This window comes from Notolabrus celidotus, chromosome 24 (genome assembly GCF_009762535.1).
Source record: "Notolabrus celidotus isolate fNotCel1 chromosome 24, fNotCel1.pri, whole genome shotgun sequence".
NCBI lineage: Eukaryota > Metazoa > Chordata > Actinopteri > Labriformes > Labridae > Notolabrus > Notolabrus celidotus.
Window position 1 is genome coordinate 12,164,662 of NC_048295.1, and position 20,000 is coordinate 12,184,661.

Genomic DNA, 20,000 nt, shown 5'->3' on the forward strand with positions numbered 1-20,000 from the left:
TGGTGGCAGTGAGAGCAGAACAAATGAGCCCAGTAGGAACAGAAGCAGAGGAAAGAGGAGGTCTGGACTGGGCCGCAGCTCTCACGCATGCTGTCTGCCGCATGCACAGACCCACACACAACGCACACAACCACACACACAGAAACACACAGAAACACACACACGAACACACACACATGGGTTGATTGGTTTGTGTTTTCTGGTGTTGCAGTGAAACAGTTCTCTGAGCTGCAGGAGTAAACGTGGAATCAAATTATGCAATTATATCTCTACAGCTCTGCAATGCACCTACTTTGTTTGTGTGTGTCAGTGTGTGTCAGTGTTTGTGGGTGTGTGTGGGTGTGTGTGTGTGCACATGCGTGTGAGTGCATGCGTGCGTGTGTGTATTTATGTGTGTGAATCTGTGTGTGTGTATATCTCCTATGCCTCTCTGAGAAATTGGAGCTTTCTGCACGGCTGGAACAGACAGAGAGAGAGGAGTGTGTGTGTGAATATGTATGAGCTCACACTCTGCACATGTATGGATCACAAATCTGCCTGTGTGTGTGTGTGTGTGTGTGTGTGTGTGTGTGTGTGTGTGTGTGTGTGTGTGTGTGTGTGTGTGTGTGTGTGTGTGTGTGTGTGTGTGTGTGTGTGTGTGTGTGTGTGTGTGTGCTGTTATCCAGCTGCCAGATGACCGTGAGCTCATATAGCAGCTCCTGAGGCGACGTCAAGGTCAGAACTGCCCTAGTGTGTGTGTGTGTGTGTGTGTGTGTGTGTGTGTGTGTGTGTGTGTGTGTGTGTGTGTGTGTGTGTGTGTGTGTGTGTGTGTGTGTGTGTGTGTGTGTGTGTCTTTGATGAGCTCTGGATGCTAACATCAACTGTTAACCCTTTCTAATCTCCCCCCTGTAAACTGAAAATGTTCCACCATGACAGTTTCAGCAGAAAGAGCTGCAGGAAGAGGAAGGGTTCAGATTTAAGATGAGAAGGTCTGCAGTAAGATCTTTATTGATCAAATAAACCTGATCCATTATCAAACCCAATGTGTTTCTCTGCTGTTGTTAAGAGGGAGCTTCCTAATAAAGATGCACTGACAACAAGCGGAGAGGTCCAAACTTTTTTATATACACCGGGTGAGTGAGTCGATCTGGGAGCTGTTTACAAAATGTAGAGTCTGAACACAGGGTCCGGATCTCTGTCTGAGAAGTGTCCTGGTTTCTGTTCGTAGTCTGAGTAATATCAACCAACCAGGTGTCAGCATGCGCCGGTGTCTGCAGGAAAAACAGTCTGTGTGGAGAGCAGCAGGAGGAACACAATCCAGCGTAATGCCGGCTCCCATGATTGTTAATGTGAGGAGGATTTCTTTTTCTCTATAAACAGATATCTGCATGAAGAGCTGCTAACAATCTGTTCTAGATCAAACATTTACACTGAGACACAAATCTGCTTGATGCTGTGTCACTAAAGACAATCAGCATTTAGATTTCCTGACTACCTTGAACGCAGCATCAGAAATTATGGATCCCACCTCCATTCAACAAACAAACATTGTAGACGTAATTTTCTTCTCCTCTTGAGGACAGACCTGACAATGCTTGACTTTTGACTTTTGAAATCTGCATCATGATGTTATTTCAGCAAACTTAAGACCCGTTAATTCCACAAACATCACAAGAACATCACAAGAACATCACAAGAACATCACAAGAACATCACAAGAACATCACAAGAACATCACAAGAACATCACAAGAACATCACAAGAACATCAGTTTCTGTTTCAGGTTCATACCGCTGAAGGAAGCCAGAGGGAAGCCTCTGTGGAACTGTTTACAGGGACGCTGAGACTAAACACAAATGGATGAAGGAGAGATGAACCAATAATTACAGAGTTTATTTTACTGTTCTGGAGGATTTCTCTTTGACCCGTACAGACGGTCTCTGCTCAGGTTGTTGAGCGAACTGTTAACTATGCAGCGCACAGAAGAAGTCAGGGTGGTGAAGGCTGTTTATCGTAAATACCTGTTCACACGGTGAAGAAAAGATTACCATTGTTCACAGAGGCAAATATTTTTGTCAGATGATAACCAGAAACAGGATTTTTAACACCCTAAGTGACCAGATTCCAGTGGGACCCCTGAATGATTTCCCAGGTCTCTTAAGATCCAACATGGTCATTTTGGACCTTTAACAAGTACACAGGGGGAGACGTGTCAGGTCGAGTATACGTCAAGTCCATGTAGTCTACTCGTGCTGGACCATGTGCATAGGTAACCATACCAAAGCCAACCTCTTCCATCTGTGCCAAGGAAGTGCAACCATCAAAGCCCTCACTATGGTGGAACAAACTGGACTGTTGGGGGGGGGGGGGGGGGGGGGGGGGGGGGACCTGCTAATGCACAGGACTGATTGTCAGGTATGAGTGTGCCCTAAGTCTGAAGATCTACAGCCGGTCTGATGGTCTTTGTTTTGTTCTGAAAGCAGCCATATAAAATCTGAGCAGTCCTATCCTATTTTAGCACCCTCCCTCACCCAGGGTAGGGATTGTTATGAATAACAGAAACATCTACACACACACACACACACACACACACACACACACACACACACACACACACACACACACACACACACACACACACACACACACACACCGTAATGATTTTGTGCAGAAAAGGAGAAGAGAGCCAATTCAAATAATTAAGAGCCAGAAAAACTCAAACCTGTGGGAAACATGTTAATCTCTGCACAGGCAGAGAAAGGGTTAACACCACCTGTTTTACACATACACAGAAACACATACACAGAGACACACATACACATACATACACACACACACACACACACACACACACACACACACACACACACACTTAGTGTGGGAGGTGGAGTAAAACGATTAAGCAGAGTGGGTGAGAGAGAAAAATCAAATAAAGAAGGAAGTGAAAGAAGAGGAAGTAACTGGGGGAGGAGGAGAAAAAGGAGGAGACATGGTATGAGAATAGGATGAGGATCAAGAGAAGGAGGGAAGAATGAGAAATGAAGAGGAGAAAAGGAGGAGGGGAATTTGAAGAGTTCGAAAATAAGATATCAGTGAAATGAGGGTAAACGAAGGAAAGAGGAAAAACAGTTGAAAAAGGATGAAAGAGGGAGAAGAGAAGGAGGGGTAAATTAAGTTTAAGAAGAATGGGTGAAAGGATGAGGAGAAGGGAAGGGTAGGGAGAGAAGAGGGAGGGGGAGAGAAGAATAAGGGAGGAGTGATGTGACACAGAAAGAGAGCAGGGAACAAAGCCGACAATAAAGAGAGTAACGGCTCTGCAGGAGAGAGAGAGAGAGTGTGTGTGTGTGTGTGTGTGTGTGTGTGTGTGTGTGTGTGTGTCACCTCTTTATTGGCTGTTGTATGAAAGGTTTTTGCTAAATGTGATTAGCTGTCATTTCAGCCCTGAGATGAGATCTCTCACAAAACAACAAACTGAATTTATATCTTTTCAGCCGCATTCTGGGTTTTTTAGTCCATTCTTGATCTCTTGGTCCAGACGAAAAGTGGGATCACTCATATTTTGTTGTGACATTTTTACTTGAAATCTTCTGGAGACTTGTAGCAGAAAGTCTGGAGTCCAACAAGGTCAGATGTTCTGTAAACTGTTCTGTGTTTGAACGGAAGGAAATCCCTGGGACCTTCAAAATAAAAGAGGTATGGGAAATAAAAGTACAGATTGATCACTGGAAACAGAATATAGCAGTCTGAGCCTATAGCAGTCTAAGCCTATAACAGTCTAAGCCTATAGCAGTCTGAGCCTATAGCAGTCTGAGTCTATAGCAGTCTGAGCCTATAGCAGTCTGAGTCTATAGCAGTCTAAGCCTATAACAGTCTAAGCCTATAGCAGTCTGAGTCTATAGCAGTCTAAGCCTATAACAGTCTAAGCCTATAGCAGTCTGAGTCTATAGCAGTCTAAGCCTATAACAGTCTAAGCCTATAGCAGTCTAAGCCTATAACAGTCTAAGCCTATAGCAGTCTGAGCCTATAACAGTCTGAGTGTAGGGCAGCTAGTACAAACCTTGCGAGTGATACAACACAGGTCGACAAATGAAAACACCTCTTCCTCCCACCTGACCAGCTGCTGTGTGAATCAGCCCTGCTCTCTGGTGTGTGCGCGCGCGCGCGTGTGTGTGTGTGTGTAAGTAAGTGTGAGTGAGTGAGTGAAGTGTTGAAGTGATGGATGGTGGGTAATTGAGTTTTCTGGCTCAGTGATGCTCTGTGCTGAGTTATGTGTTAACCAGAGGAGACAGAGTGTTGTAGTGTCTGTACGGGGAAGATAATTCCCCCCTTCTATTTGTTTGTATTCTCTTCTTCCTCTCCTCTTCTTCTCCTCCTTCTCCTCCTCCTCTTCTTCCTCTGTCTGTGTTGTTATTCTGTTGTGTCCTCCTCTTCCTCTCCTCCTAATTATCACAGCAGGTTTCAGTTGTTCTGTTAGAAAGGCTTTATAAAAATCCTCTCTCACTCTCTCAGAGGCTGTTTGTGTGTGAGCTGATGATTGTGATGTTTCAATCACATTTTTCACCAACAATAACAAAACAACAATGACATCAGTGGTGGTCTACACTCATGGTGCGTTCACACCAAACGCGAATTAAGTCATTTGCGCGAATTAATTACATGGAAAGTCAATGTAGAGGCACGAGTAGACACGAGTAGAGGTCTGACGGCGCGTATCCCGCGAATTGGGCAACGCGAATGGCACGATTTCGTGCGAATGACGCGTAAACATTTGCGCATCTGTATTCGCGTGAATAGCGCGATCGTTCCTGTTTGGTGTGAACGCACCATGAGAGCACTGGGTCTAGTCTTGGCTCTCATCAATAGATGTGTGTTTGTTGTGTATGATGTTCATTAGGACTGTCAACGAATATTCCAAATTCGAATATATATTTGAATATTAAAAAAAAACTGAGATTCGATTGTGAAAATGAATATTCGATTGTGGAAAAAAACACATCAGCGGCTGCTTTGCGAGTGGGCGCACTGCATGACGCGTCAGGGACAGGTCACAGGAGTCACACATGCACATCAGTGACACTGGGATAAAATGCAGTATTTCCTCTTTTTTTTTCATACTAGCGCCAAGAAAGTAAGTGGACTACTTTTTCATTTTTAACTTTAACTTCAATTAATGTTAATAATATTTGCTTGAATCACTGAATGAAGCCTGCCTATATTAGGGACAAGAGTCGGGACCTTTAGTTGCTCGCACAAGTCTTGTTCAGCACTCACTCGAGCGAGCGAGAGGTCTTCAAAGTGTTACGGTATAGACCATTAGGTTATTTACTTGTTTTGTAATGTGTAGGTATGTTTTAGGCATGTTATATCTTAGATGAAAATACATATACAAGTAGTTATGTCTCCTTGTATTAGTTTGTCCACCTGTGATTGACATAATGCGCAAATATAGATATGCGAATAGTTTGAACCTATGGTTTTTTTTAAGAGGGAATATTCGAACGTCATTTTGGAGCAATTTTGACAGCCCTAATGTTCATTCAAACAGCACATTTCAGTCGGAGGAGAGGAAGCTTGTGAGGATCATATTAGCTCCTGTATGAAGTCACTGGCTGCCTGAGTCTCGTGTTCCCCAACTGAATGAGCTAGTTCAGTTCTGTCACAGCTTCCTGTTTCTTATTAAAAGGCAAAAATAAAAAAAAATAAAAAAAAATAGACTGTCGGCAAGCTATGGGTCTAAACCAGCGGTTCACGTCAAAACCAGCGGTTCACGTCAAAACCAGCAGTTCACTTCTGAACCAGCAGTTAACCTCTAAACCAGCAGTTCAAGTCTAAACCAGCAGTTCACATCTGAACCAGCAGTTTACCTCTAAACCAGCAGTTGGCTACTAAACCAGCAGTTGGCTACTAAACCAGCAGTTCACCTCTAAACCAGCAGTTCACTGCTAAACCAGCAGTTTACTACTAAACCAGCAGTTCACGTCTAAACCAGCAGTTTACCTCTAAACCAGCAATTCACTACTAAACCAGCAGTTCACGTCTAAACCAGCAGTTTACCTCTAAACCAGCAGTTGGCTACTAAACCAGCAGTTGGCTACTAAACCAGCAGTTCACGTCTAAACCAGCAGTTCACTACTAAACCAGCAGTTCACTACTCAACCAGCAGTTCACTACTCAACCAGCAGTTCTCCTCTAAACCAGCAGTTGGCTACTAAACCAGCAGTTCAGCTCTAAACCAGCAGTTCACCTCTAAACCAGCAGTTCAGCTCTAAACCAGCAGTTCAGCTCTAAACCAGCAGTTCACCTCTAAACCAGCAGTTCACCTCTAAACCAGCAGTTCACTACTAAACCAGCAGTTCACGTCTAAACCAGCAGTTCACTACTAAACCAGCAGTTCAGCTTTAAACCAACAGTTCAGCTCTAAACCAGCAGTTCACTACTAAACCAGCAGTTCACTACTAAACCAGCAGTTCACGTCTAAACCAGCAGTTCACTACTAAACCAGCAGTTCAGCTCTAAACCAGCAGTTCACCTTTAAACCAGCAGTTCACCTCTAAACCACCAGTTCAGCTTCAAATCAGCACTTCACCTTTAAACCAGCACTTCACCTTTAAATCAGCAGTTCACTACTAAACCAGCACTTCACCTTTAAACCAGCAGTTCACCTCTAAACCAGCAGTTCACAACTAAACCAGCAGTTCACTACTCAACCAGCAGTTCAGCTCTTAACCAGCAGTTCACCTCTAAACCAGCAGTTCAGCTCTTAACCAGCAGTTCACCTCTAAACCAGCAGTTCAGCTCTAAACCAGCAGTTCACCTCTAAACCAGCAGTTCACTACTAAACCAGCAGTTCACTACTCAACCAGCAGTTCTCCTCTAAACAAGCAGTTGGCTACTAAACCAGCAGTTCAGCTCTAAACCAGCAGTTCACCTCTAAACCAGCAGTTCAGCTCTAAACCAGCAGTTCAGCTCTAAACCAGCAGTTCACCTCTAAACCAGCAGTTCACCTCTAAACCAGCAGTTCACTACTAAACCAGCAGTTCACTACTAAACCAGCAGTTCAAGTCTAAACCAGCAGTTCACATCTGAACCAGCAGTTTACCTCTAAACCAGCAGTTGGCTACTAAACCAGCAGTTGGCTACTAAACCAGCAGTTCACCTCTAAACCAGCAGTTCACTACTAAACCAGCAATTCACTACTAAACCAGCAGTTTACTACTAAACCAGCAGTTCAGCTCTAAACCAGCAGTTCACCTCTAAACCAGCAGTTTAATTCTAAACCAGCAGTTCAGCTCTAAACCAGCAGTTCACCTCTAAACCAGCAGTTCACTACTAAACCAGCAGTTCACTACTCAACCAGCAGTTCAGCTCTAAACCAACAGTTCACCTCTAAACCAGCAGTTCACTACTAAACCAGCAGTTCACGTCTAAACCAGCAGTTCACTACTAAACCAGCAGTTCAGCTCTAAACCAGCAGTTCACCTCTAAACCAGTAGTTCACTACTAAACCAGCAGTTCAGCTCTAAACCAGCAGTTCACCTCTAAACCAGCACTTCACCTTTAAACCAGCAGTTCACCTCTAAACCAGCAGTTCACATCTAAACCAACAGTTCACCTCTAAACCAGCACTTCACCTCTAAACCAGCAGTTCACGTCTAAACCAGCAGTTCACTACTAAACCAGCAGTTCACTACTCAACCAGCAGTTCACTACTCAACCAGCAGTTCTCCTCTAAACCAGCAGTTGGCTACTAAACCAGCAGTTCAGCTCTAAACCAGCAGTTCACCTCTAAACCAGCAGTTCAGCTCTAAACCAGCAGTTCAGCTCTAAACCAGCAGTTCACCTCTAAACCAGCAGTTCACCTCTAAACCAGCAGTTCACTACTAAACCAGCAGTTCACGTCTAAACCAGCAGTTCACTACTAAACCAGCAGTTCAGCTTTAAACCAACAGTTCAGCTCTAAACCAGCAGTTCACTACTAAACCAGCAGTTCACTACTAAACCAGCAGTTCACGTCTAAACCAGCAGTTCACTACTAAACCAGCAGTTCAGCTCTAAACCAGCAGTTCACCTTTAAACCAGCAGTTCACCTCTAAACCACCAGTTCAGCTTCAAATCAGCACTTCACCTTTAAACCAGCACTTCACCTTTAAATCAGCAGTTCACTACTAAACCAGCACTTCACCTTTAAACCAGCAGTTCACCTCTAAACCAGCAGTTCACAACTAAACCAGCAGTTCACTACTCAACCAGCAGTTCAGCTCTTAACCAGCAGTTCACCTCTAAACCAGCAGTTCAGCTCTTAACCAGCAGTTCACCTCTAAACCAGCAGTTCAGCTCTAAACCAGCAGTTCACCTCTAAACCAGCAGTTCACTACTAAACCAGCAGTTCACTACTCAACCAGCAGTTCTCCTCTAAACAAGCAGTTGGCTACTAAACCAGCAGTTCAGCTCTAAACCAGCAGTTCACCTCTAAACCAGCAGTTCAGCTCTAAACCAGCAGTTCAGCTCTAAACCAGCAGTTCACCTCTAAACCAGCAGTTCACCTCTAAACCAGCAGTTCACTACTAAACCAGCAGTTCACTACTAAACCAGCAGTTCAAGTCTAAACCAGCAGTTCACATCTGAACCAGCAGTTTACCTCTAAACCAGCAGTTGGCTACTAAACCAGCAGTTGGCTACTAAACCAGCAGTTCACCTCTAAACCAGCAGTTCACTACTAAACCAGCAATTCACTACTTAACCAGCAGTTTACTACTAAACCAGCAGTTCAGCTCTAAACCAGCAGTTCACCTCTAAACCAGCAGTTTAATTCTAAACCAGCAGTTCAGCTCTAAACCAGCAGTTCACCTCTAAACCAGCAGTTCACTACTAAACCAGCAGTTCACTACTCAACCAGCAGTTCAGCTCTAAACCAACAGTTCACCTCTAAACCAGCAGTTCACTACTAAACCAGCAGTTCACGTCTAAACCAGCAGTTCACTACTAAACCAGCAGTTCAGCTCTAAACCAGCAGTTCACCTCTAAACCAGTAGTTCACTACTAAACCAGCAGTTCAGCTCTAAACCAGCAGTTCACCTCTAAACCAGCACTTCACCTTTAAACCAGCAGTTCACCTCTAAACCAGCAGTTCACATCTAAACCAACAGTTCACCTCTAAACCAGCACTTCACCTCTAAACCAGCAGTTCAGCTCTAAACCAGCAGTTCACCTCTAAACCAGCACTTCACCTTTAAACCAGCAGTTCACCTCTAAACCAGCAGTTTACTTCCAAACCAGCAGTTCACGTCTAAACCAGCAGTTCACTACTCAACCAGCAGTTCAGCTCTAAACCAGCAGTTCACATCTAAACCAACAGTTCACCACTAAACCATTAGTTCAGCTCTAAACCAGCAGTTCAGCTCTAAATCAGCAGTTCACCTCTAAACCAGCAGTTCACCTCTAAACCAGCAGTTCACCTCTAAACCAGCAGTTCAGCTCTAAATCAGCAGTTCACCTCTAAACCAGCAGTTCAGCTCTAAACCAGCAGTTCACCTCTAAACCAGCAGTTCACCTCTAAACCAGCAGTTCACCTCTAAACCAGCAGTTCACTACTAAACCAGCAGTTCACTACTAAACCAGCAGTTCAAGTCTAAACCAGCAGTTCACATCTGAACCAGCAGTTTACCTCTAAACCAGCAGTTGGCTACTAAACCAGCAGTTGGCTACTAAACCAGCAGTTCACCTCTAAACCAGCAGTTCACTACTAAACCAGCAATTCACTACTAAACCAGCAGTTTACTACTAAACCAGAAGTTCAGCTCTAAACCAGCAGTTCACCTCTAAACCAGCAGTTTAATTCTAAACCAGCAGTTCAGCTCTAAACCAGCAGTTCACCTCTAAACCAGCAGTTCACTACTAAACCAGCAGTTCACTACTCAACCAGCAGTTCAGCTCTAAACCAACAGTTCACCTCTAAACCAGCAGTTCACTACTAAACCAGCAGTTCACGTCTAAACCAGCAGTTCACTACTAAACCAGCAGTTCAGCTCTAAACCAGCAGTTCACCTCTAAACCAGTAGTTCACTACTAAACCAGCAGTTCAGCTCTAAACCAGCAGTTCACCTCTAAACCAGCACTTCACCTTTAAACCAGCAGTTCACCTCTAAACCAGCAGTTCACATCTAAACCAACAGTTCACCTCTAAACCAGCACTTCACCTCTAAACCAGCAGTTCAGCTCTAAACCAGCAGTTCACCTCTAAACCAGCACTTCACCTTTAAACCAGCAGTTCACCTCTAAACCAGCAGTTTACTTCCAAACCAGCAGTTCACGTCTAAACCAGCAGTTCACTACTCAACCAGCAGTTCAGCTCTAAACCAGCAGTTCACATCTAAACCAACAGTTCACCACTAAACCATTAGTTCAGCTCTAAACCAGCAGTTCAGCTCTAAATCAGCAGTTCACCTCTAAACCAGCAGTTCACCTCTAAACCAGCAGTTCACCTCTAAACCAGCAGTTCAGCTCTAAATCAGCAGTTCACCTCTAAACCAGCAGTTCAGCTCTAAACCAGCAGTTCACCTCTAAACCAGCAGTTCACCTCTAAACCAGCAGTTCACCTTTAAACCAGCAGTTTGCTACTCAACCAGTATTTCACTATTATACCAGCTTCCTGTTTTGATGGACATTATGAGGTCACATTTTCAGTTTGATGTATAAACAGAGCTATGCCGTTTACCAATGTCAACTTATGGTAACCTTTCCTTTTAGATTTGAACAGATTAACTCACCTTGAAGAATCAATATTGAAATCAGCTCTCTCTGACTGATTGATTCCTTATTTTACTTTTTCAGGATCACTTCTTCTGTTTATCCTAATTAAATGTCTGAAAATGTAAAAGTATTAGTTTTTATCAATTTAGTTTACTGTAAGAGGAGGAGAGAAACCAACAACAACAACAACAACAACAACAGTACTTACTATCTTTATTATCATTTTTATTGTTGCTGTAAGATTATATTTTGATTTGTTTGCAACACTATCCCTAACCCACTGACATGATCCACTTGTGTTGTTTGCTGCTCATTTCCAGGCCAAGTAGTGAGTAATGAAACGCTAATGAGAGGCTGTTTAAAGCTGACAGTAAGAGGGGCTTCACTCTGTGTGTGTGTGTGTGTGTGTGTGTGTGTGTGTGTGTGTGTGTGTGTGTGTGTGTGTGTGTGTGTGTGTGTGTGTGTGTGTGTGTGTGTCTGTCTGTGTCTGTGTGTCTGTGTCTGTGTGTGTGTTTCAGCTCTGTTTCTCGTTCCACTTGTGCTTTTATTTTGAAAGGCTGTTTCAGCTCCGTGTTTCTCATGCTGCTTGTGCTTTTATTTTGAAATGCTGTTTCAGCTCTGTGTTTCTCATACTGCTTCTGCTTTTGTTTTGAAATGCTGTGTCAGCTCTGTGTAAGGTAACTTTATTAAATACAGGTTTAAAATTTGACCTTTGAACTCCCCGAGCATTCACACATCACGTCATGCGATCTGTGTCTAGGTATGAGCGGACACAGGTTTCTAGTCTTAGAGATATGTCGATGTGCTGACGGCAGACTGTCTGTGATTGGTGATATGACTCCGCCCCCTTCATGTGATCACGCTCAGAGTGACTCCTGTTAGACTCCTCATGTTGATAACCAGCTTCGTTTGACGTCTTTGATTGATCTCCTTCGTTAGAATCACTCAGGTACAGTGCTGTGGATTGGCCCCCTTCCTGATTTCTTATATTTCAGCATATTTATTACACTTAAATGTTTCAGATCACCAAACACATTTAAATAGAAGACAAAGATAACCAGAGTAAATACAAAATGCCGTTTTTAATTGATGATTTCATTTATTAAGGGATAAAAGGTATCAAAACCTACCTGGCCCTTTTACAGAGTTAATTCAGCCTCATTGAAACATTGATGCTGTTATCTCTGCGTCAGCTGGTTTCAGTGACTCTGTTTAGAGATGCTGTCACCAGCTCTGCTGCCGACGCCTGGAGGACAGGGTCCAGACAGGTAGATCACAGACAGGTAGATAAAAGACAGATAACAGACAGATACATAACAAACAGGTAGATAAAAGACAGATAAGCGACAGGTAGATCACAGACAGAAAACAGACAGGTATCAGACAGGTAGATAACAGACATGTAGATAACAGACCGATAACAGACAGGTAGATCACAGACAGGTAGATAACAGACAGATAACAGACAGGTAGATCACAGACAGGTAGATAACAGACAGATAACAGACAGGTAGATAACAGACAGATAACAGACAGGTAGATAACAGACAGATAACAGACAGGAAGATAACAGACAGGTAGATAACAGACAGGTAGATAATAGACAGGTAGATAATAGACAGATCACAGACAGGTAGATAATAGACAGGTAGATAATAGACAGGTAGATAATAGACAGATAACAGACAGGTAAATAAAAGACAGGTAGATAATAGACAGATAACAAACAGGTAGATAATAGACAGATAACAGACAGGTAGATAACAGACAGATAACAGACAGGTAGATAACAGACAGGTAGATAAAAGACAGGTAGATAATAGACAGATAACAGACAGGTAGATAACAAACAGATAACAGACAGGTAGATAACAGACAGGTAGATAACAGACAGGTAGATAACAAACAAGTAGATAATAGACAGATAACAGACAGGTAGATAACAGACAGATAACAGACAGGTAGATAACAGACAGGTAGATAACAGACAGGTAGATAACAAACAGGTAGATAATAGACAGATAACAGACAGGTAGATAACAGACAGATAACAGACAGGTAGATAACAGACAGGTAGATAACAGACAGGTAGATAACAGACAGGTAGATAACAGACAGGTAGATAACAAACAGGTAGATAATAGACAGATAACAGACAGGTAGATAACAGACAGGTAGATAATAGACAGATAACAGAAAGGTAGATCAAAGCTAAGTAGATAACAGACAGGTAGATAACAAACAGGTAGATAATAGACAGATAACAGACAGGTAGATAACAGACATCAGAGACTGAGTTTGAAGGTGACACGCATTAAATCAAAGATTAAAGATCTGCACAATCACTCTGTGTGTGTGTGCGTGTGTTTGTGTGTGTGTTTGTGAAAGTGAGCGCGTGTTTGTGTGTGAGAGTGTGCGTGTGCGTGTGTGTGTGTGTGTATGTGTATGTTGGGGCAGATGTATTGTCCCCTTTGTATAACAGTGATGAGAACAGTGACAGAGTTCACATGAATGTGTTTCAGCTCTGTTTCTCGTTCCACTTGTGCTTTTATTTTGAAAGGCTGTTTCAGCTCCGTGTTTCTCATGCTGCTTGTGCTTTTATTTTGAAATGCTGTTTCAGCTCTGTGTTTCTCATACTGCTTCTGCTTTTGTTTTGAAATGCTGTGTCAGCTCTGTGTAAGGTAACTTTATTAAATACAGGTTTAAAATTTGACCTTTGAACTCCCCGAGCATTCACACATCACGTCATGCGATCTGTGTCTAGGTATGAGCGGACACAGGTTTCTAGTCTTAGAGATATGTCGATGTGCTGACGGCAGACTGTCTGTGATTGGTGATATGACTCCGCCCCCTTCATGTGATCACGCTCAGAGTGACTCCTGTTAGACTCCTCATGTTGATAACCAGCTTCGTTTGACGTCTTTGATTGATCTCCTTCGTTAGAATCACTCAGGTACAGTGCTGTGGATTGGCCCCCTTCCTGATTTCTTATATTTCAGCATATTTATTACACTTAAATGTTTCAGATCACCAAACACATTTAAATAGAAGACAAAGATAACCAGAGTAAATACAAAATGCCGTTTTTAATTGATGATTTCATTTATTAAGGGATAAAAGGTATCAAAACCTACCTGGCCCTTTTACAGAGTTAATTCAGCCTCATTGAAACATTGATGCTGTTATCTCTGCGTCAGCTGGTTTCAGTGACTCTGTTTAGAGATGCTGTCACCAGCTCTGCTGCCGACGCCTGGAGGACAGGGTCCAGACAGGTAGATCACAGACAGGTAGATAAAAGACAGATAACAGACAGATACATAACAAACAGGTAGATAAAAGACAGATAAGCGACAGGTAGATCACAGACAGAAAACAGACAGGTATCAGACAGGTAGATAACAGACATGTAGATAACAGACCGATAACAGACAGGTAGATCACAGACAGGTAGATAACAGACAGATAACAGACAGGTAGATCACAGACAGGTAGATAACAGACAGATAACAGACAGGTAGATAATAGACAGGTAGATAATAGACAGATAACAGACAGGTAGATAACAGACAGATAACAGACAGGTAGATAACAGACAGGTAGATAACAGACAGGTAGATAACAAACAGATAACAGACAGGTAGATAACAGACAGGTAGATAACAGACAGGTAGATAACAAACAAGTAGATAATAGACAGATAACAGACAGGTAGATAACAGACAGATAACAGACAGGTAGATAACAGACAGGTAGATAACAGACAGGTAGATAACAAACAGGTAGATAATAGACAGATAACAGACAGGTAGATAACAGACAGATAACAGACAGGTAGATAACAGACAGGTAGATAACAGACAGGTAGATAACAGACAGGTAGATAACAGACAGGTAGATAACAAACAGGTAGATAATAGACAGATAACAGACAGGTAGATAACAGACAGGTAGATAATAGACAGATAACAGAAAGGTAGATCAAAGCTAAGTAGATAACAGACAGGTAGATAACAAACAGGTAGATAATAGACAGATAACAGACAGGTCGATAACAGACATCAGAGACTGAGTTTGAAGGTGACACGCATTAAATCAAAGATTAAAGATCTGCACAATCACTCTGTGTGTGTGTGCGTGTGTTTGTGTGTGTGTTTGTGAAAGTGAGCGCGTGTTTGTGTGTGAGAGTGTGCGTGTGCGTGTGTGTGTGTGTGTATGTGTATGTTGGGGCAGATGTATTGTCCCCTTTGTATAACAGTGATGAGAACAGTGACAGAGTTCACATGAATGTGTGCAGAGTGTCTGCAGGCTGATCCGCTCACACACACACACACACAGTGTGTGTGTGTGTGTGTGTGTGTGTGTGTGTATGTGACAGGGGAGGCAGCAGTAGCTCTGCCACAGGCTGCAGCAGAGGACTCGGGATGCTCCACACGCAGCAGCTTGTGTCCAGCAGTAAATGTTTCCCTCGCGCTCCGCAGACATGAAGCACACAGGTGACACCAGGTGTTCACCTCTGATACCTGCAGCAGTGCTCCATCAAAGCGCAGTAATAAGTGATAAAAGCATCAAACCTCATTTATACCAGAGTAATAAAATACAATCAGAGATCAGGGGAGGTCTCGTCCGGATTGGCTCGAGGGATCAGATGACCACAGTCCTCTCTGTTGAAACACGCTGTCGTACAGGCGCTCTGTAATATGAACATGAGGTCATCTCTGATTCTCAGGTGAGGTGAGGAGATGAAGAGCGCTACAGTCTGAGTGTAAAGGGTTAATGCAGGCAGCCCCCCTCAGAGGTGTACTGACCCAGTAAGGCTGCGGGCTCTGATCCCCCTCCACCCTCTGACTGCAGCTGACACGCAGATGACAGTTTAAGGTCAGTTGAAAACTGAAGTTTTTGGCTGTTCTCTGAATGGATTCCTCCCCCCTCGCTGACTGCCTCGCTGACTGCTGGGGTGTGTTTAAATTGTGTTTAAAAGCAGCTCAGTCGTTGGTCTGCATTGTTTCACATCAGGCGGTTTTTGGTCACACTCACAGAGCCAATGTTTTCTTCCTTCAATCTCAAGTGAACGCTAGATTCCAGTGTAAAACCAGAAAACGTTGTCCTCTCTCTGGCTCTGTGTGTGTGTGTGTGTGTGTGTGTGAGTGTGAGTGTGTGTGTGTGTGTGTGTGTGTGTATTTCTGCAGCATGTTATTATCAGCGCCCTCGGACACGCTCTTTCCTTTAACAGCTCCTTTCTGCAGCTCTGTGGTGGAAAGTGCAGAGTCATGAGAGTGCAGACCACGGTGGCGCTCCTCAGGCCGCAGCCCAGATTTTACCGGATCAGGCTTTTCTCCCAGAGCTCAGATTGGCTCATTTTTGTGGCTTCTTCTTTCTTCAGAACACAAAATTTGGGCACAGCAGCTTCTTGACTGAGATTCAAACCCTCCCTGGTCTGTCTCTGGATCTCTAACATGTTTTTAGAGACAGGCGTGCAGTTTCATGTATTTTAGGAAAGGGTTATGACAGGGTCAGGCTGTGGCAGCCCATCATTTGCTCTCTGCAGTTCTTTTCTCTGCTGTTTGTTTTGGTGATGTTGCTCTTCTTTTTTGAGATATACAATTATTTTGTTCCTCCTCAAACCACCTCTGGTTTTTCTGAAACTTGCAATTGGCTGCCAGTGTCCAGAGAGCACACAGGGATGATGTCAGCCTTCATTATGGTTGCCGGGTAACAGTGCATGGCCCCTCCCCTCTTCACTTCCAATCAATGTCTGCAGTCCAACGGATAATTAGAAAGCAGTAAAGTCTGTGAATCTGTCCCCGGCGCTAACCTCTCTGTCTGTCTGTCTCTGTTTCAGGATGGAGTGATGATGGGATGGATGTGAATATGGGCCAGTGGGCAGGCATGCGAGCCCCTCTCCTCGGCCTGGCCCTGCTGCTGCCGTCGCTGCTCTTCCAGCCTCTTGTCTGCCGGGGCCAGAACATCCCGGGGGGCCCTCAGAATGGCCCTCACTTCCGCTTCACTCTGGCGGTCTACCACGCTACAGTGTACGAGAACTCAGCAGCACGCACCTATGCCAACAGTAAAGTTAAAATGGGCATCCACCTGGCCCAGCGGTCCTGGGAGATCCGCTACAGGATCACCTCAGGAGATGACGAAGGCTTTTTCAAAGCAGAGGAGTATGTGCTGGGCGACTTTTGCTTCCTGCGCATTAGGACTAAAGGTGGCAATGCTGCCATCTTAAACCGAGAGATTCAGGATAACTATGTACTGACAGTGAAGGCCTCTGTGAAGGGAGAGGCCCTCCTCGAGACCTGGACTAAAGTCAGCATCCAGGTCTTGGACATGAATGACCTGCGACCCCTGTTCTCCCCCACCACCTACTCCGTGACCATCGCGGAGAGCACCCCTCTCAGGACTAGCATAGCACAAGTTACTGCCACAGACGCAGACATCGGCTCCAATGGGGAGTTTTACTACTTTTTCAAGGAGAAGATGGAGCTGTTTGCAGTGCACCCCACCAGCGGGATGGTTTCTCTCAGTGGAAAGCTCAATGTAGACGAGCAGAGCCGGTACGACCTGGAGATCTTGGCTGTGGACCGAGGCATGAAGCTGTATGGAAATAATGGGGTCAGCAGCACAGCCAAGCTTTTTGTGCATGTGGAGCGCGTGAATGAGCATGCCCCAGTCATGAATGTGGTGACTCACAGCCCGTCGTGGCTGGATAAAAACCCTGTGTATGCCATGGTCACTGTGGAGGACCTGGATGAAGATTTAAATGGAGAAATAGACTCAGTGGTGATCGTAGGGGGAGACCCGTCAGAGCAGTTTTTTGTAGAAAGATCTGATGAGGGAGAGTTTGCCATAAAAGCCTCAGAGTCAGTCAAATGGGAGAGTTTTCCTCACGGCTGTAACCTCACTCTGCAGGCTAAAGACAAGGGGACCCCTCAGAAGTTCTCCTCAGTAAAGGTGGTCCACATTAAGGTCCACAAACGACAGACAGCTGAGGTCAGATTTGAGAAGGAGGTGTACGATGTTAGTCTAAATGAAATCTCACCTCCGGGCACGATTGTAGCAGCTGTTAAAATCAAACCAGAGCCTGATGATGCAGAATATATCCTCACTCCTTCTGCAGACTCTGCTTTCTTTCAGATGAACACCCTGACGGGTGTGATCTCCACCACCCGCTGGTTCACTCAGGGGAGCCAGGACGTCTTTAACCTGGAGGTGTTGGAGATAGACAGTGAGCTCAAAGTTAAGGTGCGGGTCACCATAGATGATGCCAATGACAATGCACCAACATTCGATCAGTCCTCCTATGAGGTTTTGGTTAATGAGAGTGTTCCTGTTGGGACGCATGTGTTGACAGTTTCTGCAGTGGATGAGGATAAAGGAGAAAATGGATATATCACCTACAGCATCTCCAGCCTGCAGCCGTTCCCCTTTCAGATCAATCAATTTTCTGGTGTCATCAGCACCACTAAAGAGCTGGACTTTGAATCCTCTATAGAGAGCTTTGTGTTTGTGGTCAGAGCATCAGACTGGGGCTCCCCCTACAGGAGAGAGAGTGAAGTTAATGTTACCATCCAGCTGGAGAATGTAAACGATAACCAGCCTCTGTTCGAGAAGGTGGGCTGCCAGGGGGTCGTCCCAAGGGATTTTCCTGTGGATGAAGTGATAACCACGATGTCGGCCATCGATATCGATGAGTTAGAGTTGGTGAAGTATAAGATAATCTCCGGGAACGACTGGGGGTACTTTGACCTGAACCCAGATTCAGGGGTCCTCTCTCTGCAGCGTTCTCTTTCCTCGGCCAGCCCAAAGAACGGCGTCTTCAGTCTGAAAATCACTGCCACAGACGGCGAGAATTTCTCTGACCCCATGTTTGTGAACATCTCACTGGTTCATGGGAAGGCCCCCCCAAAGAGTTTTAACTGTAAAGAGACGAGGGTCGCCCAAAAGTTAGCTGAAAAGTTGCTCAAAAAATCCAAAGCTAGCACCAAGCCCAAAATGGAGGAAGGTTTTATTGACCTTTTCTCCGTGAACCGTCAGACGCCTCAGTTTGACAAAGCTTTCCCCACAGACATCGCTGTGAGGGAGGACCTGAAGGTGGGCTCAAGTGTGTTTAAGGTGAACGCCTACGATGGAGACACCGGTTTCAACGGTCAGATCCTGTACGCCATCTCAGACGGAAACACTGACAGCTGTTTCACCGTCGACATGGACTCCGGCCTCATCAGGGTCTTCCTGCCCATGGACAGAGAAAAGAGGGATCGCTACCTCCTCAACCTCACCATCTATGACCTCGGCCTGCCGCAGAAATCCACCTGGCGTCTGCTCACTGTCTACATAGAAGACAGCAACGACAACACACCCCAGTTTCTGCAAGAGGGAGGCTATAAGATTATCATCCCTGAAAACACTGCCATAGGTACAGATGTCATCCAGGTCGAGGCTACAGACAAAGATCTTGGGGCTAACGGTGAGATTTTGTACTCTATCCTGACCAGCACCACCCAGTTTGGAATCAACTCCTCTAACGGGATTGTCTACGTGGCCGGCCAGCTGGATCGGGAGTTCGTTTCTGCTTTTAATTTGAAGATCGAGGCTCGGGACCGAGCAGAGAGAGGGAGCCAGAGGTTTTCTGTGACCAATTTAAAAATCATCCTGGAGGATGTGAACGACTGCCCACCTTTGTTTATTCCCAGTGTGTACAAAGCCCGGGCCTTGGAGGATCTCCCCGTAGGAACCGTTGTGGCCTGGCTAGAAACCCAGGACCCAGATCTGGGGTTGGGGGGTCAGGTGCGGTACTCGCTGGCTAACGATTACAATGGATGGTTTGAGGTAGACCGTACCAGCGGGGCTATTCGTCTGGTAAAGGAGCTGGACTTTGAGACCCAGCAGTTTTACAACCTGACTGTGAAGGCTAAAGACAAGGGCAGACCTGTGTCACTGCTCTCCGTCACCTCTGTGGAGATTGAGGTCGTAGATGTGAATGAAAACCTCTACGCTCCGTACTTCTCACCATTTGCTCTGACAGGATTAATCAAAGAAAACGCTCGTATTGGAACTACCCTCCTGCAGGTCACCGCCAACGATGACGACGCCGGCAGAGACGGAGAGATCCAGTATTCCATCAGGGACGGGAACGGGCTGGGGCGATTCGCCATCGACGAAGAAACGGGTGAGTTTCCTTTCTTTGAATCATCTTATCTCTGTTGGAACTGTATGAAAGGGGAGAAGACTGCAGACTGATCCGATGATCAGGACAGCTGCTGACTTCAGACAGC

General features: G+C 44.8%; 1 protein-coding gene across 1 annotated transcript in view; it reads left to right on the forward strand.

The window, feature by feature from the left end:
* The window catches only part of fat3a (FAT atypical cadherin 3a), a 120,964-nt gene that overhangs the window by 33,013 nt on the left and 67,951 nt on the right, over window positions 1–20,000 (forward strand). The window contains exon 2 of the mRNA XM_034677794.1: window positions 16,568–19,894. Coding sequence (XP_034533685.1) covers window positions 16,585–19,894 — 3,310 coding nt within the window. The 5' untranslated portion in view covers window positions 16,568–16,584. The remainder of the gene's footprint in view (window positions 1–16,567; window positions 19,895–20,000) is intronic.